Below are 23,036 nucleotides of genomic sequence, written 5' to 3' on the forward strand. Positions count from 1 at the left end.
TAATGAAACAAAGTCAAATTTATATGGAATATACAGCAATCTTTTGGTACTCACTGGTTACCAAGCACTTTTTTTACAACTTGTCAAGAATTTTGTACTTCGAGGGCTAACTATATGAAAATTTGTAAGTCTTGAATTATTAAAAAACTGAGGAAAAGCTGAAAAAATATTCTTAATTGATTAAAAGTTTCTTTAATTTTTATATTTGTAGCAGCTAAATGAAATTTTACTGAGCACTGAGAGAAACAAGAAATATGAATCCAGCGAAGGAAGTTTCAGAATACTGTAAACACTTGAAAATAGGGGTTTGTCAGTGATAGTGTTAGTGCTGTCTTTTCTGAGCAGCATTTTTAAAATTCATTAACCAGATTAACGAGTTTTAGTTATGACTCGAGGAGAAGGAGGGTTTGTATTTGTATTAAATATTTGTATTTAAATATGTTTTTTTCTTTGTAACTCTTGGACAACATAGTTGGTTTTTGAGTTTTTTGTGGAAGTACTTAATAATTTCTTACAATGATCTCTGTTATAGTCACCTTTACTTTCTTTCCAGCTAAGCCATAACATTAAAACTGTGGTCCTTCGACCAAATGGTGGAAAATTATGTTGCTTGATGCTAACTCTAAAAGATGCCAGCTTCCTGACTATTGATAAAGTACCCTCTAAGGATGCAAACGAAATGAGGATGTATCTGGATGCAGTCCTCCAGGACAGAGTTCATACGAGTAAGTGCAAAGAATGAATTTTGGTAACAGCAGGTTGGATAAAGATAAGATTCTGAATTAGTTTGTGTGTGTTCACCTTTATTTTGTCTTCTGTTTATTAAAAGTTGTTTATGCCTCGCACTGATTTTGTTTTAATTTTCTTTGGGCCATTGAATTCAGCTTCATTTTAATGTTTATGTAACTTTCTTGCAATGTTGGCATTCATGGTATTTAATTTTAAAAGTATGCTAGTATTTGAAAAATGATTACCAAATGTTTACCATTTTCAAAGACATGCACAGTTTCCTCTCCTTTCTTTGAACGCTTGGGTTTGGTGCACATTAAGTATACAAACAGTATGAGGAAAATCTATAAACCTTTGCTTTTTAAACCCATGTACGCCTGATATTGTATTACCTGCCATGTATTGATTCTGCTTTTTACATGTACATCTGGTGAGTGTTTTGAAAATCTAATCTTAAATGATTTGTGACAAAGCGAGGGTAAATACAATAACAAGTAGATTAAATGACATGTGCATTTGTTATCAGCTGTGAAACCATCTCAGGGATCTGGCAGCTTTGGAGGTGTTCTGGGCAGCAGGACAACTCAGAAGGAAGCTAACACCAGGCAGTTTCAGTATATAGAAAATCAGGTTTGTTAAACAGTTCGTTTACACTTCAGATCTTTGCTTTTCCCTTCAAATTCCTTTTAATCACTTCCTCTCTTCCCTCTGCCCTCATTTTGCGTGTGACACACATTGTTGTAGCACAATAGTTGATTCCAGTGTCTCAAGCCTTCTGAATCAGGACAGGTTTGGACAGACAGACATGCCATTAGTTGAGACCTTAGTGGGGTAATGGGAGAAAAGTGCATTCCATTCTTAAGCAAAATCTTCTGCATGATCAAGGAATGTCATTGACTGGCTCTTGAAAAGAGCATTATCCCATTATTAGATATGCAAGTCACGTTGCTGGAGCAGTGTAATAAAGGAGTAAAACACATACTTACGGATCTGCATCCAGCTTAGTTCCAAATGTTTCTGTATGTTTTTCTGCTGAAATACCAAACAGAAGTTGGATACGATAGATACAATGAAAACGCAAAGCTGATGTGTTTGGTAATTGGCAGATTTGACTGCAAGTGACATTTTATATATAAAAATCTTGTCCAACTTTTTTAAAAGCTGGCTCCTCCCAAGCACTGGCTTCGTGGAGCTGCCTCCCCCTAATGCGGCTGCCTCTATCAGAGACAGCAACACGGTAGGGATGGGGGCAGGCAAGACAGAGGCTATGCTGTGGGATGCTGGTGCAGGCTCTATCTGCAGGAAGCTTGGGCGCCAACCCCCGTGGACAGGGGCTGCTGCCACCATGCGCTGCTGCCTCTGACACAGAAGCAGCAGCAGGTGGGAGCCGGTCTGTGCGGGGAGCTGGTTTTTAAATGGTATAAAGGTAGCAGCGTTGGGTGGCAGGGGGCTGCCTGGGAGTGCATTGGCTGCTGGTGCCGACCTTTCCCCCCTTCCCCCCCCCCCCCGCCTCCTTCCGGGGACTAATGAATAATTGGGTAAACGCTAAGATTTGGTGTGGTTACATAATTATTAAACAACATCTAACATCCCTACACAGTGATTGCTCACAGAAATTCCAGATCGTCTGCACTGAAAGGTACAGTGTACTCCAGTTTTACCTTAAACTCCCACTCCTATAAACCAAAATTACTTGTGAGCACTTGCAATAAAACAAAAGTAGGTTTATTTAAGAAAAAAATGAAAATGTAATAGAAATAGTGTGGTATACCCTGTTTATTTCCAATACAGAACAAAATCCATAAAACACAACCCTGGGTTTGCATTTATCAATGGTCATCTTTCCTGTCTAATGAGGTAGAGTCTCTTCCTCCCCCTGCTACCAAAATACAGCCTGTTGCGGCGTTGCCTGGTTTCTCAAGAATCAGGGTCCCAATGGTCCTGAAAACACCCCTGTTCCACAAGGGGTTTCCTCAGAGAATGGATACAGAGTGCTTCTCCTCCTCCTGTTATAGTACAAATAGCCACTTGTTTCTAGTCACAGATGCCCCTCCCCCCCCCCCGTCTTATTGTGTGGTGCTCTCTAGAAGTGGGTTTGATTGTTGCCTTAGATGGTTTTCTCTTCTAAGTTTTAGTATTGTGCAGGTCTAAAGAATGTGAGCGTTGCATTGCTCAAACAGGACAGGGTGACATTTCCCCCCTATCCAAGTGGGCCATAGCTTGGAGGAGAAATTAGTCAGTAGAAAATAACGCCCAAGCCTATATAAAGCATACTTTTAGTGTAAATACACTATTCCTTAAATACTACCAATACACTTTCTCATAATCTCTCAATGATTATGAATTTTGACATGTTCTGAGCTTTCTGTATCTTACATGTAACTCTTTATGGATGAATATCCTGTAAGATGTGTTTGGTATAGTGGGATTGTCAGGTCTGAGATAAGAGTTGTTTGCAAAGAACAGAGGATCCTTTGCCAAGGGACCTTGGTCAGTCATTGTAAGTTTCGCTCTGTAGTCAAAGGTTATATAACAACTCTGTGAATGAACCAAGTCAGTCCTTTTAATCCAACCCCAAACTGAAGTTGTTTTAAAATTATTTCCATCAAATTTTCAGTGCTGCTTAAAAAGTTGTAAAATATAAACTGTGTGGTATGTGGTAACCACTGATGTGGTTTAACCCTGCTGGTTAGTCCCCAAGCCTGAAACCTACCCATATTCCTTAGAATTACCCAGCTATTGATCTTTCCATGATCTTAAATTATTTTTGTTTTTGTTTGGTCAAAAACTACAGGATACTGCTCTTAAAACATGTCTTACTATTATAGCACCTTATTTTATGGCACTCAGAGATGTGCAGTGCTCATCTCTGAAAACCTAAGTCATGGTCTGTATCTGAAAGAATTTAGTGTGCTGTAGACAGCATAAATGGCACTGATAGTGTGGGAACGGAAGAAGGATAAAGTTTGCATGGATACTCTGTTCATGCATGTCCACAATTTAGTGGTTTTACAATGGCTTTTCACATATGCAAACTTTACTCCACCTGAGTAGCATTAAAATATTGTCCTCTTTGCATTTCCCTGTTTTCAGATATTGCATTTGTGGGAGGGACGTGCCAATGCCGCTTTAGAATAACTGTAAAGTAATTTTAATTTTTGATTATTGAGGATTTCCCCTGTTGCATTTTGCAGGTTCCTTCAAAACGAGTGACTGTGGAGGGAAAGGAAGACAATCCATTTCGAAAGGTGCTGGGCAGCCCAAGTAGAGCATCTGTTAAGACTTCCCCAGGAAGTGGAACATCTAGCAACAGGGTTAACATTTCAGTGTCTCCCACTTCATCAACTCCTCACAGAACAGGCTTACTGGAAAACCGGTATGAAATAAAGTTCCTTTAATATGCTATCATTAAAATTTAGCGCTACAAATATGTAATCTTAATAGCAATTTACTTTACCTACAAATTCATACAACCCCTTTTGGTTCGTTTTTATAATTTTTTTTATATTGCTTTGAAAACAGTGTTAACTGCATTTCCAACTCATGACTGGTCTAAGGGCTCTGGGAACAACCTAATAAAATTGCTATGTATGCAACATTCTTTGCTGTATTTTATATTATAAACTTGAAAATTGTGAATGGTGAGAAATACAGAGAGCATATATAATGTCTATGGTGAAGGAAGAGGTTTATATATGTCCTTTTGAATTAATGATTCCAGAATTATTTATTCTTGTGCTTTTTTTTAGTGAAAAGAGGAAAAGAACACAGCCCTCCAGTTCAGAGATGAATGAAGATTATCCCAAAGAGAATGATTCTTCAACGTAAGTTACTGCTGATTCTTTCTAGTTTCTTATGTAAATTCCTCCTGCATTTGTCTAACTACTTTTAAAATATGAAAGTCTGATTGAAAAGAATAGTCTGATCTTTTTCTGTCAAAATAATACCATAATATATGTTTGGAAAGGATTTGGGACTAGGTAGTGAAATATAGTCCTGTGCCCTGTAGTGGTGTGCTAATTCTGTGATTGTATATTATCTTCTGACAAAGTGTTTGCCTTGTGAGTTAGCACTAACTGAACACATCTGTAATGGTATTGGATGCTAAATACATATCTGGGATCTTTGGTTATTGGTGGCAGTTTGCCCTTGTTTTGCAAGAAGTGTAGTCTTACTGGATTTGAACTTTGACTAGTAAGAGGTCAAAGCACAAATGGGATTGGTATTTAATTCAGCAGAGATATGTCAGCTATGTGTTGACATGATAATGAGAGGGTCTATTTAATGAATCAGTTACCTAAACTTTTTTGCTGATGAGATTTACATATTTCAAGCTTTATTATAACAAAGGACAATGTGAATTAAATATCTAAGGACATTTAAAAGTGTAACATTAACCAGAAAAAAACCCTGTGCTTCATATAACTGCTCTGACTTCAGCTTTTGTTTCTCTGTAGCAATAACAAAGCTGTGACTGATCCAGCATGGAAGTTTTTAAATAGTAGCAGAGAGAAACAGCTGAATCTGAAACAGTCAGAGGAGATCAGGACATCAGGTAAACACGCATTTTATACAATTTTCTCTGGCCTTGAAAAATGCTGTCTTGCTCCACTCGTGTCAATTAAGAAAGCTGCTGCAAAAGTAGCTTTCTTATTCTATCGCTTTGACTGTGTCAGCCGTCTTTTTGAAGTCCTCCACTGGCTTGCCCCTCTATTACCACAAACATAAGCTACTTGTATTCACTTTCAAGGCCCTTCCCAGCTTATCCCACCTAGGGATGTTAAAAATTGTGTAAGAGGGTAACCATGTAGCCACTGAAAACCTTAGCAGTTACACGTGCAGTGAGCTCGGCGGTATCAAGCTTAACTTTTATATTTCAGAGCCCACAGCAAAGTCTCCTCAGCAGCGGGGCTGCCAGCCTCTGCCGGCCCGACTCCTGGGAAGGAGGATTACTGCCCTGACGCAACAAAGTCACCTCTCCGAGATTGTAACCGATACCATTGACCGATAAACATCAGCTTATTGGTTAGATGGTTAATCGGTTATACTCAAACATCCCTAATCCCAACCTAACCTATCGTCTCTCATTCACTATTGAATTCTCAACTTCGATTGGCCCTTAATGCCAGTCACATCATGCACTTGTTTGAAAATTCAAGCACCTTTGTGTTTTCTCTCACACTGTCCCTCCCTCCTTCTAGGGAGGAGCTTCCCATAAACATCTGCCACGCTTATTCTTTGTCCTGCAAATCGCTCCTTATCTTCCCTTTGCCACCATACCTACCCAAAACTTGGCAATATTTAGAGCATTGGTATGTTGGCACCACTGTCTGTTTTGTTGACGAATGTTGTCACAGGAGAGGTCTTCACTACTGCGCAGAGTTGGTGCTGCTGCGCTCAATGCAGCAGCATCGATTTAGCTGGTCTGGTGAAGAGGTGCTATATTGGCAGGAGAGCATCTCCCTTTGACACAGAGCCGTGTAAGCACTGCGATAATGGATATAGTTACGTTGACTTCAGTTACGTAGTTATGCTGTTCTAGTTATATACATGGCTTTGATTGATTTACCGTGGTAATGTAGACCAGCCCTCGTTTATTTCTTGTGCTAGCCTCCTGTTGTTTCTTGTGTTATACTTCGACTGGAAGATCTTTGAGGGCAAGAACTATCTTTTTGGTGTGTCTGTACTGAGGATGTAAAAGAGTAGTCCAATGGTCAGCTACCCAATAAGCCTATCGCATTTTCCCTCCCCCATCCCCCTGATAGGACTACTCGCATCCTGCCCTTGCTGCCTCTATATTAGAGGCAGCAAGGTAGGGGAAGGAAATAAGGAGCTGGCTTAAAAGCCGGTTTCTCCAGCAGTGTCTTCGCGGTGGGGTGGGGGCAGGGAAGGCAGAGGCACAGTGGCGCTGTTGCTCTGCCTTTTAAATGTAGTAAGAGCTGGCTGGCTCTTACTGCATTTAAAAGGCAGAGCCACAGCAGTCGGGTATCTGGCGCGAGTGGGGACTGCTTCAGACAGTGCTGGAGGGAACTGGCTTTTAACCTGGCAGCTCTTACTACATTTAAACTGCAGAGGTGCAGTGGAGTTAGTTCCTGGGGCTGGCTCGCTCACACCACCTCCCAGAGCTAACCCTGCTGTGGCTCTGCAGTTTAAATGTAGTTGGAGCCAGGCACATTTAAACTGCAGAGCTGCAGCAGGGGTAGCGAGCGCCCCATTAGTTGATGGAAATTCCATCGACTGCTCAATTAGCTGATTAATTGCAACTTAACATCCCTAGACTGTACAATAGCTAACACAATGGGTTCTTGGGGCTTGATGATAATACAGAATATTATTACAGGCAGTCCCCGGGTTACGTACAAGATAGGGACTGTAGGTTTGTTCTTAAGTTGAATCTGTATGTAAGTCGGAATTGGCGTCCAGATTCAGCTGCTGCTGAAACTGACTGCCAGTTCCGACTTACATACAGAATCAACTTAAAAACCCCAAGCGTCCCCAAGTCAGCTGCTGCTGAAACTGATCAGCGGCTGATTCCAGGAAGCCCGGGGCAGAGCAACTCTGCCTCGGGCTTCCTGTAGTCAGAGCTGGTCAGTTTCAGCAGCAGCTGACTTGGGGACGCCTGGGGCAGAGCAGCTGAGGTGCTGCCGGGTTGGTCCAGTAGCGCCCAGAGCGGCGCTGCGGGACCAACCGGCAGCGCCTCAGCTGCTCTGCCACAGGCATCCAGAGAAAAGCCTAGTCTGCTGGGGGGGGCGGGCATACTGGCTGCGCAGACCAGGAAGACGCGGGCAGCGGATCGAGACGCACCGCGGTCCCGCCGCCTGGGTCCTCCGCGGCTTTGCTCCCAGTCTCCCTGGTCTGCTGGGGACCAGCAGACCAGGGAGACGGGGAGCAAAGCCTCTGAGGACGCCGGCAGAGGGACAGCCGCAGCGCGCCTGGGCTGCCCCGCTGCCCGAGCCCCTCTGTGGCTTTGCTCCACGTCTTCCTGGTCTGCAGACCAGGGAGACGCGGAGCAGCTTTTCTCGCCCCGGAGTACACAGGCGGCGGGACCACGAGGTCCCGCAGTCCGTGTCCTCCCGGGCGAGAAAAGCCCCGTTCGTAACTGCGGATCTGACATAAGTCGGGGAGTGCCTGTATTCTTGAAATGGAAATGTAGGACTGAAGGGGACCTAGACAGGTCATAATAAATAGTCCTGACAAGTCAAGGTACATAAGTGTCAGTCATAGATTCATCCCCCCCCCTTTTAGAACAGGGGTGGAGAACCTGCCAGGGGATACTGACCTGCAGAAAAAAATCAGTCATAGGCCACACTCAGCTCCAGGGGCTGGGGGAAGAGGTGTGTGGGTGAGCGCTTGGGGCTTCCCTTAGGCTTTATGGGCTACTAACTTTCCTGGTTGGATAAATGGAATCCTGTCTGTCCGGTTGGGAAAGTTGGCAACCCTTTATTGGGGTGGGGCCAAAAACAATGGGTTTGGGCTGTAGGAGGGGGCTTTAGGCTGGGGCAGAGGGTTGGAGTGTGCGGGTTGGCTCAAGGCTGGGGCAGGGGTTGCGGCTCCCAGATTCTGAAGTGGCTGGCACGTGTCCCTGCAGCTCCTGGTGGGGGAGCAGGGGCAGAGGGGGGGAAAGCAGCTTCACACACTCCTCTCATCTGCAGACACTGCCCCCACAATTGCTGGCCAGTGAGAACTGTGGGGGCAGTGTTTGCAGGTGAGGATAGCATATGGAGCTTCCCGACTGCTGTGAACTGGTGCTCGCAGCTTCAGTCCCACGTGTGTGTGTGGGACGGGGGGGGGGAGGGAAGAGCGTTGCTGAGGCTGAGTTGCAGTGTGGACACTTGGCACAACCTGGATGAAATTAAGTAGTGGACTTGAGGTTTCCTCACCCCTGTCTGAGCATCTTAGAAGTGTAAGCATTTGTTCAGTGCCTAACTACCTTGACAGTTGGGAAGTTTTTCTAATGTCCAACTTAAACCTCCCTTGCTAGCATCTTAAGTCCATTGATTCTTGTCCTATCACCAAAAGTCAATGAGAACAATTTTTCAGTCTTCCTTGTAACAGTCTTTTATGTTCTTGAAAATTGTTTCCCCTAAGTCTTCCCTTGTGCAGACTGAAAATGTTTTTTCTAATCTTCCCTTATGGGTCATGTTTTCTAGACCTTTAATACGTTTTATTGGTGTCCTCTGGCCTTTCTTCAATTTGTCCACACCTTTCCTGATGCCCAGAATTGGACACAATATAGTACTCCAGTTGCAGCTTACCAGTGTAGAATGGAAGAATTACTTATCTTGCTTTATGGCACTCATATTGATACATTTCAGAATGCTTTTTACTTTTTTTGCAACAGTGTGACACTGTTGACTCATGTTTAGATTGTGGGTCCACTGTAACTCCCAGGTTCATTTCCTTCCTACGCAGTCATTTTCCATTTTATAGGTGTACAATTGATAGTTCCTCCCTACTTAAAGCACTTTGCATTTGACCTTATTGAATTCATCCTATTTACTTCAGCCCATTTCTCCAGTTTGTCCAAATCATTTTGAATTTTAATCCTATTCTCCAAAGTACTTACAATCTCTCCCAGCTTTGTATCATCCTCAAGTTTTAAAAATGTACTCTCCATACCATTATCTAAATCATTGATGAAGATGTTAAACAGAACAGGACCTGGTACCAATCCCTGTGGGACCCCACTTGTTATGCCCTTCCAGCTTCACTGTGAAGCATTGATAACTACTCTGTGGGAATGGTTTTCCAACCAATTATGCAACCACATTCTGGTAGCTCCATATAAACTATATTTCCCTAATATATGTATGAAGAGGCCAGGTGGCACAATCTCAGAAACCTTGCCAAAGTTAAGATCTACCACATCCACCGCTTCCCCCATCCATAAGGCTTGTTGCCCGGTCAGAGAAAGCTATTAGATTGCTTTGACATGGTGTGTTCTTGACAAATCCATGCTGACTGTTGCTTATCACTTTATTATTGTCTAGGTGTTTGTAAATTGATTATTTGCTCCATTATCTTTCCAGATACTGAAGTTAAGATGATTGGACTGTAATTCCCCTCATTGTCCTCATTGCTCGTTTTTATATATTGGGTCTATATTTTTCCATTTTTCACGCGTTTTGGAAGATAATCATTAATGGCTCTGATATCTCCTCGGTCAGCTTTTTGAGTATGCTAAGATGTAATTTATTGCAATTCTTAACACTGAGAGCCTTTATTCACAAAAGGGAATTAATTTATTTTCTTTTTTTATGAGAAACATTGGTGCAGAATTAAAAATGTGAACATGCTTTATTTTGATATTGCTCGGACTGTATAATTATTTTGCTAGTTGAATACGTAAGGTTGATGCTGAAGTAATGAGTGAAGTCTTTTTTAAAAAAAAGAGAGGTTTTAAAATGACTTCATAATTAGAGAACCAAGTTCTCTGTTTATCTGCATGTACAGGTAGTCACAGTAAATTTCCCTGCATATCCAGGTGGCCTTGACCTTTGCATCTTCCTTCCCAAAGGCATGATGAAAGTGAACAATAATTTTCTGTACAAGCTAGTTTATATTTAATAGACATACTTCTGTCTTGCAAGGTTATGATTTTATGTAGCAACATTTTATAATTTGAATCACTGGGGTGTTAAGAGTACATCTCATTTAAATAATTTTGTTTTGCTTCCAAATGAACATTAATTTACAACAAAATGGAGAGTGGGAACATAAACTTTTAATTTTTCAGTACAAGGTATTCACTTTGGATGTTGCATCCGCTGTGTTGAAAATCATAGCTAAGAAGGGGTGTGTGCGTATGCCTTTTCATGTATTTATCAGCTGTTCAAACATATTACATTGTTTCACTACTTACTTCTACATTTTTAACAGCCTTTTTGAAATGAGAAAATCAGAATGTCCAGGTGGAGGGAACAAGCCCATTTAGTTTAGAACTTTAGCTTATAAGAAAAAAAACTACATGGTCTCAAGCTGCAGTGGGAGAGGTCCAGGTTGGATATTAGAAAAAAACTATTTCACTAGGAGGGTGGTGAAGCACTGGAATGGGTTACCTAGAGAAGTAGTGGAGTCTCCATCCCTAGAGATGTTTAAGTCTCGGCTTGACAAAGCCCTGGCTGGGTTGATTTAGTTGGGATTGGTCCTGCCTTGATGGCCTTCTTAGGTTTCTTCCAACTTTATGGTTCTGTGATTCTGTGCACATAGTATTTCGAGCTAGTGCTTTCTTCATTACACAATTCTGAAAAAATGGCTTGGTGAAAAGATTTTTAACCCTTTATCATATTAAGTATAGTCATTTACCTTCCTCAAATAGAGTTCATAGTTAGGATGTTAAATACCAACTAATTGACTAATCAAATAGTCAATTAATTTTGCATTGACTATTCGATTAATCAATAGGGCGCCTCCGCCTTTGAAATGTAGCAACAGTTGTTGCTACACTTCAAAGGCAAAAGCGCCGCGTGCAGCCTGATGATCAGCTCCCCGCGGCATTTCAAAGCAGCAACACAGCACGGAGCACAGGGTCAGCAGGGGAGTCCCCTGCTGATTCCAGGCTCCATGCAACACTGACACTTTGAAATACCGCATGCAGCCTGGGGACACCCCAGCTGGCCCTGGGCTGCATGCTGCATTTCAAAGCGGTAGTGCCACACGGAGCCCGGGGTCTGGCCCCAGGCTTCAAGTGGTGCTGTTGCTTTGAAGTTCTCCTCTCCTCCCCTCCTCCCCCCCCCGCTGCCTCTTTCTGATAGAGGTAGCAAGTGGGGTGGGAAGCAATTAGTCAACTAGCCTATTGACTAGTCCTTCACATCCCTAGTTCATAGCTGAGCTTCTTGGAAAAATAACGAACTTTTTTTCTGTTGCTTTTCAAGGGGTTTTGCCTCTACAATCATCCTCCTTTTATGGTAGCAGGTCTACATCAAAGGACTACTCCACTGGCAATTCCAACCTGGACAGGTAGGCACGACTCTATAATGTTTATCCCTGCAGGACAAAACTGTTTTTCAGGAATTTAGGCATTTGAATTTTCATGTTTACCAAATGATATACATATTTTATTCATGAAAACAAATACATCTCATTTTTGTAAAACAGATAATGCAGGATTGCTGAAATGTGCTATATTTTTGTACAAAGACTTCGGTTGTTGTGTGGTCTGTATGCCCATTGGGCTAGATGAACTTCCTAAAAGCTCCTAAGCAAATCTGCATGTTGTAAGCTTTCCCCAAGAAAAGCATTGGTTGCATCAGAGCCATACACAGCAGACTTCTCTGTTGAGAAGCTTTGCTGGTGCTGAGTAAAGAAGTCACCGAGTCAGTGAAGATCAGAGACCCAGATTCAGTTCTGTTGGCCTGATTGTTTAACACCATGTTACTTGAAGGATTTGGAAGAATCTGGGATCAGAAACAAGCTCTGCAGGAAGAGTGGATGTTTTTAACTGTCACGTTTAGATATTTTAAACTCTAGAATTCCAGATTGAAATCCCATCAAGACTGAATCAGCCTTCGGCCTTTCCAAATAAACTTGGATTATTTTTATAAGCACTAGTTACATTCCAGTAGTGCAAGATTGAGGCTACTTTGTGCTAAGTACCAAACATATTTCCTGCCCCCAAATATTAGGCCAAAAGATAAGGAGGGAGGAAATATTCATACTTTAGAGATGAGTAACTGAGGTATAGCGATCAAGTGACTTGCCCGGGGTTTCCATTGGAAGTTAGCGGCAGAGCCATGAATTCAAATTAGATCTCCTGGGTTGTGGTCTAGTCTGGTTTAATTTCAAAACCATCCTTCCCAGAGCTTACTGTGTAGGGATTTGCCAATGGTATTTTAAAAGCCAAAGGCTTGTCTGTTGTTGGGTGTTCAGTGTTTTCCCTTCCCATATGTAGGCTGCTATTTTGCAATGTAGCATGCGTCAGTTGTCTGCCTGGCTGCTGCCCTTCATTACAAAGGCGACACCATTTTATTAGTGAATTGATTCCTGTATGAGAGTCCTGTTTTGAGATTCTTCAAGTCATAATCTAATAAAGGTAGAGTAGGGCAGCCTTCTCTCCTGCAACTCAATCCCATTTAAATTGCCATGAGTAAGTAGGCAGCTCCTTGTCAAGAGCTATGGGTAAGACTGATTCGGTTGTCATTTTTATCATTGGTTATAATTGTTGTCTTTGCCATTTCTTGAAAGAATAATGCGGTCAAAAGCTTACATTGTATGTTTTTTTTACACTATGGGTCTAGCTAGGGGTGTAAAAATGCATTTAAAAATGTAACTGTGTACATGTGAAAAATCACAGCGGATACACGCGCTGCAGGCCCTGAAGTATAAAGCTTAAATAAATAAATATAAATAAGTATATGTAAGCTTTATACTGCAGAGCCCACAGCACTATGAGTTTTAGCAGCTACGTGATCACATTTTTAAATGCATTTTTACATACTTAGCTAGACCTAAAGAATATGGGCGTCTGTCTGGGCCCACTCCAGACGGGCTGTTCTGATGGTCCCCGTGGGGCTGGAGCAACTTCCTGCCTGGGGCAGGCAGCGAGCTGCTCCAGCCCCTACCGGTTAACTCACCATTAAGGGTGAGACTTACAAGCTAACCTTTTACATCCCTAGGTCTAGCATATCAAGTCAGACACCCTCAGCCAAAAGAAGCTTGGGGTTTCTCTCTCAGCCTGCCCCACTCTCTGTTAAAAAAATGAGATCTAATCAAGACTACACAGGATGGAACAAACCTCGAGTGCCGCTTTCCAGCCACCCACAGCAACTGCAAGGGTAAGTTTCAGCTACTTCGATATCAGCCTTTTTTGCCCCCCCAGTTATGTGAGCAGACTCAAGTATACTAATTGGATAGAAACAAATTCAAGGCCTGATTCTGAAATCAGGGAGAATTGTGCCTGAGTAAGGAGCCCTTTCCCAGTTTGGGAAAAGGAACATTGTTAGCCAAAATGCTAACCTGAGAACTTAGTAAGTAGTTGATACAGTGAATCCAACAAACTTGTGGAAGGAATAAGCTTATTTGAAAATTATTCTCTGTATGAAATGAGTGATCACAGTATTTTCATGTTTAGATTGTATAAATACCCGTAGAGTCTAGGCAGCTTAGCCTGACAGACAAAATTGAACAAATAAGAAATGGAACTAATGGTCTGAGGGGAGGAGCTATGTTGGAGCACAGCACATGCCTTGATAGGTCAGTGTTCAATCGTATCTTTTGTTTCTTTTCAGGTTTTCAAACTTGGGAAATACCTGCTACATGAATGCCATTTTGCAGTCCTTGTTTTCAATTCAGTCATTCGCTAATGATTTGCTTAAGCAGGGTATCCCTTGGAAAAAAATTCCACTCAATGCACTTATCAGGTAAATGTTAATTTGCTTGGGTGGGAATTTTTTTTATGATAACTTTGTTTCTAGAGCTTGGGGTGAATTTGTAGGGCATGATGCTTGAGTACGGCATGTAGGAGTTCATTGTGCCTTAAACCCTGGCTGTAATGTAAAATTAGGAAATCAGCACACAATTCTAGCTCTCTTTGAAAATCCATCATAATTTGGGAATTTATAAATTACTGCAGGACAGATTTTAGACACATAAAGTAGCTTGCATAGGAATTGATACACCAGTGCCACACCAGTGGTCTGTCTAATTCAGACATTGGCAGAAATAGTTGCCCCAGAAAAAAACAGAAGTAAATCCATAAGACAGATATGAAACCTGTTCCCAATAGAGGAAGCTGCTTCTTAGTCCCAGGCAGTTGATAGTTGATGTATGCTCTAGCACATGAGGGCTTATATGTTTTATACTTTTTTGTTCTTAATGTAACTGTAGAGGTTTATTGTTCATAAAGACTTCTAATCTTTTTTTAATACTGCCAAGCTTTTGGTTGGTCTCAGTTATACCTTGTGGCAGTGAGTTCGATGCTGGGTTTTAAACAGCACATGAGTTGTGCTGTGTAAAACAGTTTAGTCTCTTACCAGTTTTGATTATGTTGCCTTTCAAATTTCACTGACTATCCCTTGGTTCTTGTATTATCAGAAAGGGCAAATGGTGTTTGATCTACCCTCCTTTGACCATTCAGTATTTTAAATACTGCTATCCTTATTTGTCCCATTTCCTAGTTAAATGGTTCTAGTCTTAATTTCTCCTCCTATGGAAGGCATTTTATATATCTGTAATTGCTTTTGTTGTCTGTCTTCAGACCTTTTCTATTTCTGTTAAATCTTTCTTCAGCTCCTTGAACTCTTCCTGCACTGTTTTGGACTAACTTGGCAGTTCTATATGCCATTTGAAATGTTCTTTTGCCAGGATTTGCAGTAAGACCTCTCTTTGGCCTTAGGATGACAGGTTTCAGAGGTAGCAGTGTTAATCTGTTTCAGCAAAAACATATCCAGCGTCACTTTGAAAACTAGATGTTCTTATGATGTACTCTTTCATGAGTTGCAACTCACTTCATCAGTTGCATTACGTGAAATTAAACAGTAGGGACACGGAGATGGGAGTGTTACACCAGGGCTAATTCAGTTGGGGTGGGTGTGAATAAGAAGGTGAGAATACATCAAGTGGAAAATTAACTTCTTGTACTGAGGGCTGTTCCCAGCTCCTATTCAGACCAATTCTGATGGTGTATCAAATTTGCATATGAATTCCAGCTCAGCAGTTTTATGTTGCAGCTCATTTTTGAAGGTTTTTTTGCTTGAGGATGGCAACTTTCAAGTCTGTAACTGTGTGTCCAGGGAGGTTAAAATATTTTCCCACTGGTTTTTGGATGTTCCTATCTTAATGTCTGATTTGTATCCACGTAGTCTGTTGCATAGAGACAGCCTGGTTTGCCCAGTGTACATGGCAGAGGGGCATTGCTGGCACATGTCACATTAGCAGATGTGCAGGTGAATGAGCCTGCGGTGTGGTGGTTGTGGTTAGATCCCATGATGGTGTCACTAAGGTAGAAAATTGTGTGGACGTTCCTCAAGTGTGGACAATGTGGACAGAGTTGGCAACTGGGTCTTTTTCAGGGATTGACTTCTGGATTAATGTTTCTGTTACGTGGTTGGTGGCATATGATTCAGGTTGTGGGCAGGAGGGTGGGTCTGCAAGCGTGCACTGGCCTGCCTCCCAGGCTTTGTCTACACTGCAGGTTTTTTGCACAAGCAGCTTTTTGCGGAAGAGATCTTCTTGAGCAAAAGCGCGTCCACACCTCAAAGGAAGAGAGCATCCACGCTGCATGGACGCTCTTGCGCAAGAAAGCTCTGATGTCCGTTAACAGAATGGCCATCAAAGCACCTGTGCTTTTTCTGATAGGCTCTTTTTGTGCAAGAAACCTCTGCAGAACGTCTACACGTGCCTTTTTGTGCAAGAGCTGTAGCACAAAAAGGAGTTATTTTTTCATGGGGAGAGGAATAACTCTACCAGAAAAAGCCCTCTGTACTGTGTTTTTGTGCAAAAAAAAAAAAAAAAAAAAAAAACGCACTTGAGGTGTGGACGCTCTCCCAGTTTTTGCACAAAAACCTTGTCATGTAGACATAGCCTCAAAGTCTGGAAGCAAGGAATCAACTAGACTAGGTTACGTACGTCTAGACTACAGGCTTGCACAAGAAGCTTTTTTCGGAAGAGATCTTCCGTAAAAACTTATTGCAAAAGAGCGCGTCCACACTGCAGAAGCGCATCGAAAAAGCGCATTGATGTGCTGTTTCGAAAGATAGCGTCTAGACCTGTGGTCACCAACCAGTAGATCGTGATCTACCGGTAGATGTCAGTGGCTCTAAGAGTAGCTCTTGAGCCCTCTCTGAACTGCACGCCTGCACAGTACATTTACATTTGAGTTCCTCATTTGAGGAGCAGCTACTCACCGAGCAACAACACAGGTGAGTAGCTGTGTGGAATGGTGGGAGCTGTGAGGTCGGGAGGGCTGAAACATCCCAGCCAGCTGACTGTGGCTTTCAGCTGAAAGAGGCTGCCCTGCGCTCCAGCTGATCAGCAGCTTCTCCTCTGCGCCTGCCCACGTGGAGCTTGGCGCACCCTGGCTGAGCGCCATGGCTAGCTGGCCGGGCAGCCACTTCCCTTCGCTCCCGCCCGGCTACCCTGCGCTCAGCCCAGGGAGGCTGCGTCTAGCTCCAGCTGTGCTGGAGCAAGCTTCCCAGGCTGAGCGCAGGGCAGCCGGTCGGGAGCGAAGAGAAGCGGCTTCCTGGCCAGCTGGCCATGGCGCTCAGCCAGCGTGCACCAAGCTCCACGTGGGCAGGCACAGAGAGGAAGCTGCTTGATCAGCTGGAGTGCGGTTCAGCCTCCTCTGGGCTGAAGGCCACAGCTAGCTGGCCAGGCAGCTTCTTCTCTGCACCAGCCCACGTGGAGCGTGGTGCACCCTGGCTGAGCACCACTTCCAAATGTTGAAAAACCTCTTCCAAATGTTGGAAAAACCTTTTTAAAAAAGCAGCAGTATAAGGATTGGGGATAGCAAGTGATGGAGAGGAGGAGAATAGAGAGGGCGGGGCTTCAAGGAAGGGGCGGGGCTTCAAGGAAGGGGCGGGGCGGTAGATCTTGGCTTGGTCTGTCATTTAAAAAGTGATCTTGGATGTAAAAAGGTTTGAGACCACTGGTCTAGACTGCCTGGACGCTGTCTCACATGTAAGCAATGACTGCTATGGACTGAATGGCCACCAGGGCACCTGTGCTTTTTCCTCTTCCCTCTTCCCCATCCATGCTCACCTTTTTCTGAAAGAGCTCTTTCGCAAAAAGGTATTCTTCCTCGTAGAATGAGGATTACCAGTGTCAGAAAACCCCCTCTGTTCTTTCGATTTACTTGCGAAAGAATGCAGTTGCAGTGTGGACGTTCCTCAAGTTTTGTGGGAAAAACAGCTGTTTTTCCGACAAAACTCTGTAGTGTAGACATTCCCTAGGTTGTAAGGTTTTAAGCCTTCATGGTGTATTGGAGAGGTTTTAGCTGGGGCTGTAGGAAATAGCCATTGGCATTCTGTTGCTTTCTTCATGGAATCTGTCCTATAGTAGAATAGTGATAGAAATGTAGCCGTGTTAGTCTGGGGTAGCTGAACATTTGAACTATCTCACCCATTACCAAGATAGTTTCCCCAATTATCACCTCTAATACCATTAACTCACAAACATCCCACTCTCCCTACCTCTAATATCATCAATTCACAGACACTTACCTTCCTTCCCCCCACCCCTGCATTCCCCTCCTGTTCTGCAATGTGATTTGTCCTTTTCATATTTGTTCTTTTTTTTTTTTTTTAAATTGTATCCTTTGGTATATATGGTTGTGACTACTTTCTTCCACTATTTGATCTGAGGAAGTGGGTCTGGCCCACGAAAGCTCATCATCTAATAAACCATCTTGTTAGTCTTTAAAGTCCTATAGTAGGTAACTTCTGAGAGGCAGGCCAGTCATAGTCCTTGTTGTTTTGGCCTTAGGATATCAGTCATAGAATAACCATGTTGTGGAGACTTTGTCTACTATTACTTCCAAGCCCAGATAAAGTAAAAAAAGATTTTCGGAAGACCAACTTGGGGCTCTCAACTAAATCCTGTTCTGTCAGAGGGGATAGTGTGCATATATTTCCTCTTGTAATTGTATGAATACACCATAAAGCTGCACTAAAGGTGGTGCTCTATAGCTTGGCAGGCAAACTATGTAGATACATTATAATGTGACACATTATAAGAAGATCTTCTGGTGGAGGGCCATGTGTGATTGTAGTTGTACAAGACTGATTTGAATGCTTTATAGTGTCTGCCTTCTGTGGCTTTCTTTCAGGCAAATTATTTTAACAAATTTAGTTTTCTTTCCTTTTTCATATATCGCTTGAATGCATGCATACTGCTGCCTTCTACAATATGAAGAGTTCATGTATCTGCTTATATAAAATCTGATTGTGTAGATTGTTCTGCTTTGAATGTATTGTTCTAAGGGTATCTAATCTATCCATTGAAGATCCCTATGAAATTAACTAAATCACAGTAACTGAAGGGTAGGGAAGATCACACTTTAGTATTAATAAAATTACCAACAGCAATGGTTTATCTAAGTGAAAACAAACTTTCATCTTGCCTGATTTCTTCAGCCTCTGTTACATAAATGAATGAAGCTGTATGTTGCAACTTCTTGGATTGCAAAAAGAAATAAGACTTTCATCTGGGGGAGTGGAATTTACAAAAGCGTTTGTTGCCATGAGAATTAGGGATAATTATCTGTTTATTTTAATAGGAAGTTATTTCATGAGATATTTTACATACATTTCTAATAGTGGTCTTTAAATTTGATGAATTTTTAAACACAGAGTGCCACTGAAATGATTGTATCAGCAGTAATGTTTTAAAATTCTTGTAGTCTTAGGGGGTAGGGACTAGGTATTTTAAAATGCAGATGGGGGGTGGTGGTAAACGTATAACCGCTGAAAATTTCCACTGTATCAGAGGCAGCAGCATGGGGGGGACAGGTGGGAGCTAGGGATGAAATAGTGTAGTTGATTAACCAATAAGCAAAAGCTTATAGGTTAATGTTATAGACTACATGCATTTCTTCCCCCCAACCTCCCACCTTGCTACTACATTTTATTATCAGGCTGGCCAGCAGCCCAGCTCAGTTCTGGCTTGTGCTGGGTCCAAGACCTACCTCTGCTGAGGCTTTACATTTAAAGTGTATTAGGAGCCAGGCGGGCAGGCAGCCTGGCTCAGTTCCGACTTGCGCTGGATAGGGACTGCTGCCTCTAATACAGAGGCAGCAGCGCAGAGCAACAGGCAGCCAGTCTATGAGGGGAGCTGAATTTTAAACTAGCTCTCCTCACAGTCCAGCTGCCGCCTGCCATCTGATACAGAGGCAGCAGTGCAGAGCGGCAGGGGGCTTCTCAGAGAGGGGCCAGAGCGTACCGGCTACCAGCCTCATCCCCGGGGACTACAGAATTCATGAGGTTAATCGACTATTCAATTAACCGATATTTGACATCCCCAGTGGAGAGCCGACTTTTAAGCCTCCCCCACTGCTTCCTCTGGTGCAGCAGGGAGAGTGGGGAGAGGAAAGGAGGAGACAGCTCCCTTGGCTTTTAAACTGACTCCCTGTGTGTACTGGCTCCTGGCTGCCCCCCTGTACTGCTGCCTCTGTTTCAGAGGCAGCTGTGGGGGAGAAGGGTAGGCAGTTCCCTAGGAGCTGGTGTTCACAGGGAGCCTGCTTAAAAGCCTGCTCCCCAGGAGCACCGGCTCCTGCCTGCTCCTCCCCCACTTCCCTTGCTGCCTCTGATAGAGGCAGCAGTGCACAGGTTGGGGAGGGGGTTTGTGTGTAACCAAGTTCACTGGTTAACCGTTTAAACGTATATACTGTCACATCCCTAGTAGGGACAGATTGTGGGATGTTATACAAGTTGAATCTTGTCTGCTTCATCCCTTAATGGAAAACAGACTTGGCAAATGTTTTTTAGAGAGGAATCTTCAGGTTTTACACCACCTACCATAAGATTTGGAAAGTCAACCAATCAACTTCTCACTGCATTAATTTCTTCAGACGCTTTGCCCATCTGCTTGCTAAAAAGGATGTTTGCAGCCCTGAAGTAAAGAAAGAGCTGCTCAAGAAAGTGAAAAGTGCCATTTCAGCTACTGCAGAGAGATTCTCAGGTTACATGCAAAATGTAAGTGCTCTCTCTTTAAAAGCTGTAAGTTGAATGGATAGTTATTATCCCAGTTTGTGGTTATAACATAACTTTCATGTGATCCTATCTAAGACAATTGTATTGAGAGGCTGTATGTTTGTATCTGTGTTTTTACTTACACTCGTATAGTAGAGAGATTGAAAGCAGGACACGCAGAGAGTCATTTTAATCTAAAGAATTTACATCATTTCTAGGATGCACATGAATTTTTGAGCCAGTGTTTAGATCAGCTGAAGGAGGACATGGAAAAGTTAAACAAAACTTGGAAGAGTGAGCCAGTGTCTGGTGAAGATAACTCTCCAGGACGGGCCTCTGATGACATCTCAGCCACCAAAATTTATACTTGTCCAGTTATCTCTAACTTAGAGTTTGAGGTTCAACATTCTATCATATGTAAAATGTAAGTATTTTTGAGAGAGAATACTTTTGAAGTCCAAGAAGTAAAAGTTTTTCAGGTGGAAGGGAAGTATTGCCATATTCTCTGAGCTCATTCATCCAGAAACCATCTGACCATGTGTAGTACTAAGCAGTTTCCTTCTTTTCCTACATATGATATAAACAGAAATGAAAACGTTTCAAATGCTTGAAACTGCACAGGAAGATTGTTCTTAAATGTCTTCATAGGGCAAACCCTCACACCACACGGCTCTTTAACACTTTTGCCCAGCGGCCTACTAGCTTTTAAACCTCTTTTTTGCAAGAAAGAGAACATAGTTTCTCAGTGTAGATGCTTTCTTGTTTGCTTTCCTATCCATGCCAACTAGACAAGGTCAGGGCTTTGCAGCAGCAAGGGGCTTGTTCCCAGAAGTGGGCAGGCTGCATTTCCTCCATCTTTCTTCCATGGTTTTCCTGTGGCTCCATAAGGAGCTGTGCCTGTGGAGGCTACAAGGTATGTTGAATTGGCACATCTACCTGGTCATTCACCCTATATGGCCAGTACCAGTTACGTTTGGTAGTGTGCTAGTGTTAATGCCATTCTAGACAACTGGAGTTGATTTGTGTGTCTCATGTTGGGCTGTTAAAAGTTGTATGATACCAACTTGAGTCCAGTTTTTAGATCCTGAAATGAAATTAAGGTTTTTAAAGGTGCGCTAATATTAGTATTTCATTTAAAAAAAATCAGATTTCCTTTTGCTGTCTCAAGGGCTGTGTCTACACTGCACCCCTTTTCTGGAAAAGGGATGCAGATTAGACACTTTGGAATAGCAAAATCCGCGGGGGATTTAAATATCCCCCGCGGTATTTGCATTAACATGGCTGCCGCTTCTTTCCGGCTTGGGGATAAGTTGGAGAAAAGCGGCAGTCTAGACGTGATTTTCCGGAAAATAAACCCTTTTCCGGAGGATCTTTTATTCCTATTTGAACTGATACTGATACTTGAAAGTAGGAATAAAAGATCCTCCGGAAAAGGGTTTATTTTCCGGAGAATCACGTCTAGACTGCCGCTTTTCTCCGGCTTATCTCCAAGCCGGGAAAAAGCGGCAGTCATGTTAATGCAAATACCGCGGGGGATATTTAAATCCCCCACGGATTTTGCTATTTCAAAGTGTCTAATCTGCATCCCTTTTCCGGAAAAGGGGTGCAGTGTAGACACAGCCAAGGTGTTTGGCTGACTTCTTTCCTCCCAAGAGAGTTGATGCAGATAGGAAGGCTTTCAGATGAGCATGATGATTTTCCTATAGGATAGATCCCTTGATGACTCCAAAGTACTTGTTAGAGTTTGGGCTCATGCTTGCTCTCAACTGTTATTCACAGGAAATCTTTCTTTAAAACAGGGGTGGGGAACTTCAGGCCTGGGGGCAGGATGTGGCCCACAGCTTGCCTGGATCTGACCACCAAGACTCAGCACTGGGGAGTCCATGCTGGTGCTCCAGCCCCTCTGCCACCCACCCACAGGACTGGAGCACACAATCTGCTAGCCTAGGCCCTCTTAGGCTCTTGTGTGCAAGGGGAATGGGGGGAGTGTCTTTCTCCCTCTGTCAGGGGCTTCTCACTGTGCTTTTCACTTGTGTGCAGCCCCCTCCTGATTTTTCTGTGGGTCAGTGGCCCCGACCCAAAATAGTTCCCCACCCCTGCTTTAAAACATGAAAATATCAAATCCAGGTTCCAAAACTGAAGTTGTAAGTTCAGTCCAGTGAGAGACTTTATCATCTTGATGAGTTAAAATGGGCACAATATGTCTATGTGGGTAAAATTACTGTGAAATAAACCATGTAAGCTGTGAGAGATTTCCAGCTTATGCATAAGTAAAATGTGTGCTTTTTTAATTATAGGTGTGGTGAAACGGTCACTAAACGAGAACAGTTCAATGATCTTTCCATTGATCTTCCCCGAAGAAAGAAATTACTTCCATCTCGGTCCATCCAGGATTCCCTTGATCTCTTTTTCAGGGTACATAATGCTTATTTATTACTATTCACATCTATCTAACACTCACACATTATATCAATATATATTTAGAGTATAGCAGTATTCCGTTCTGTGTGTTTCCATGCAATGGGAGGGGTATTCTTACAAATCATTTTATTGGGTCTTTAACAGGGGTTGTAGGCATACAGACTATCCAACCTTGGAGTCCTTTGTATGGATTGTGTGAAAGCAACACACTAACGCTTTTCATTTTAAAATACTGTGTAGACACAAACTGATACTCACAGTTCC

The 23,036-nt window shown here is 42.8% G+C and overlaps 1 protein-coding gene across 3 annotated transcripts in view; it reads left to right on the forward strand.

The window, feature by feature from the left end:
- Positions 1-23,036, forward strand: part of USP37 (ubiquitin specific peptidase 37) — a 54,613-nt gene that overhangs the window by 6,718 nt on the left and 24,859 nt on the right. For all 3 annotated transcript variants that reach the window (XM_075932969.2, XM_075932970.2, XM_089779619.1), the window contains exons 3-13: positions 554-725; positions 1,256-1,359; positions 3,924-4,105; positions 4,479-4,553; positions 5,187-5,284; positions 11,604-11,688; positions 13,344-13,502; positions 13,956-14,087; positions 20,231-20,354; positions 20,570-20,775; positions 22,649-22,766. In XM_075932969.2, the coding sequence (XP_075789084.2) occupies positions 554-725; positions 1,256-1,359; positions 3,924-4,105; positions 4,479-4,553; positions 5,187-5,284; positions 11,604-11,688; positions 13,344-13,502; positions 13,956-14,087; positions 20,231-20,354; positions 20,570-20,775; positions 22,649-22,766 (1,455 nt within the window). The remainder of the gene's footprint in view (positions 1-553; positions 726-1,255; positions 1,360-3,923; positions 4,106-4,478; positions 4,554-5,186; positions 5,285-11,603; positions 11,689-13,343; positions 13,503-13,955; positions 14,088-20,230; positions 20,355-20,569; positions 20,776-22,648; positions 22,767-23,036) is intronic.

The sequence above is a fragment of the Pelodiscus sinensis genome, chromosome 7 (genome assembly GCF_052426305.1).
Source record: "Pelodiscus sinensis isolate ZL-2025 chromosome 7, ASM5242630v1, whole genome shotgun sequence".
NCBI classification, from domain to species: Eukaryota; Metazoa; Chordata; order Testudines; family Trionychidae; genus Pelodiscus; species Pelodiscus sinensis.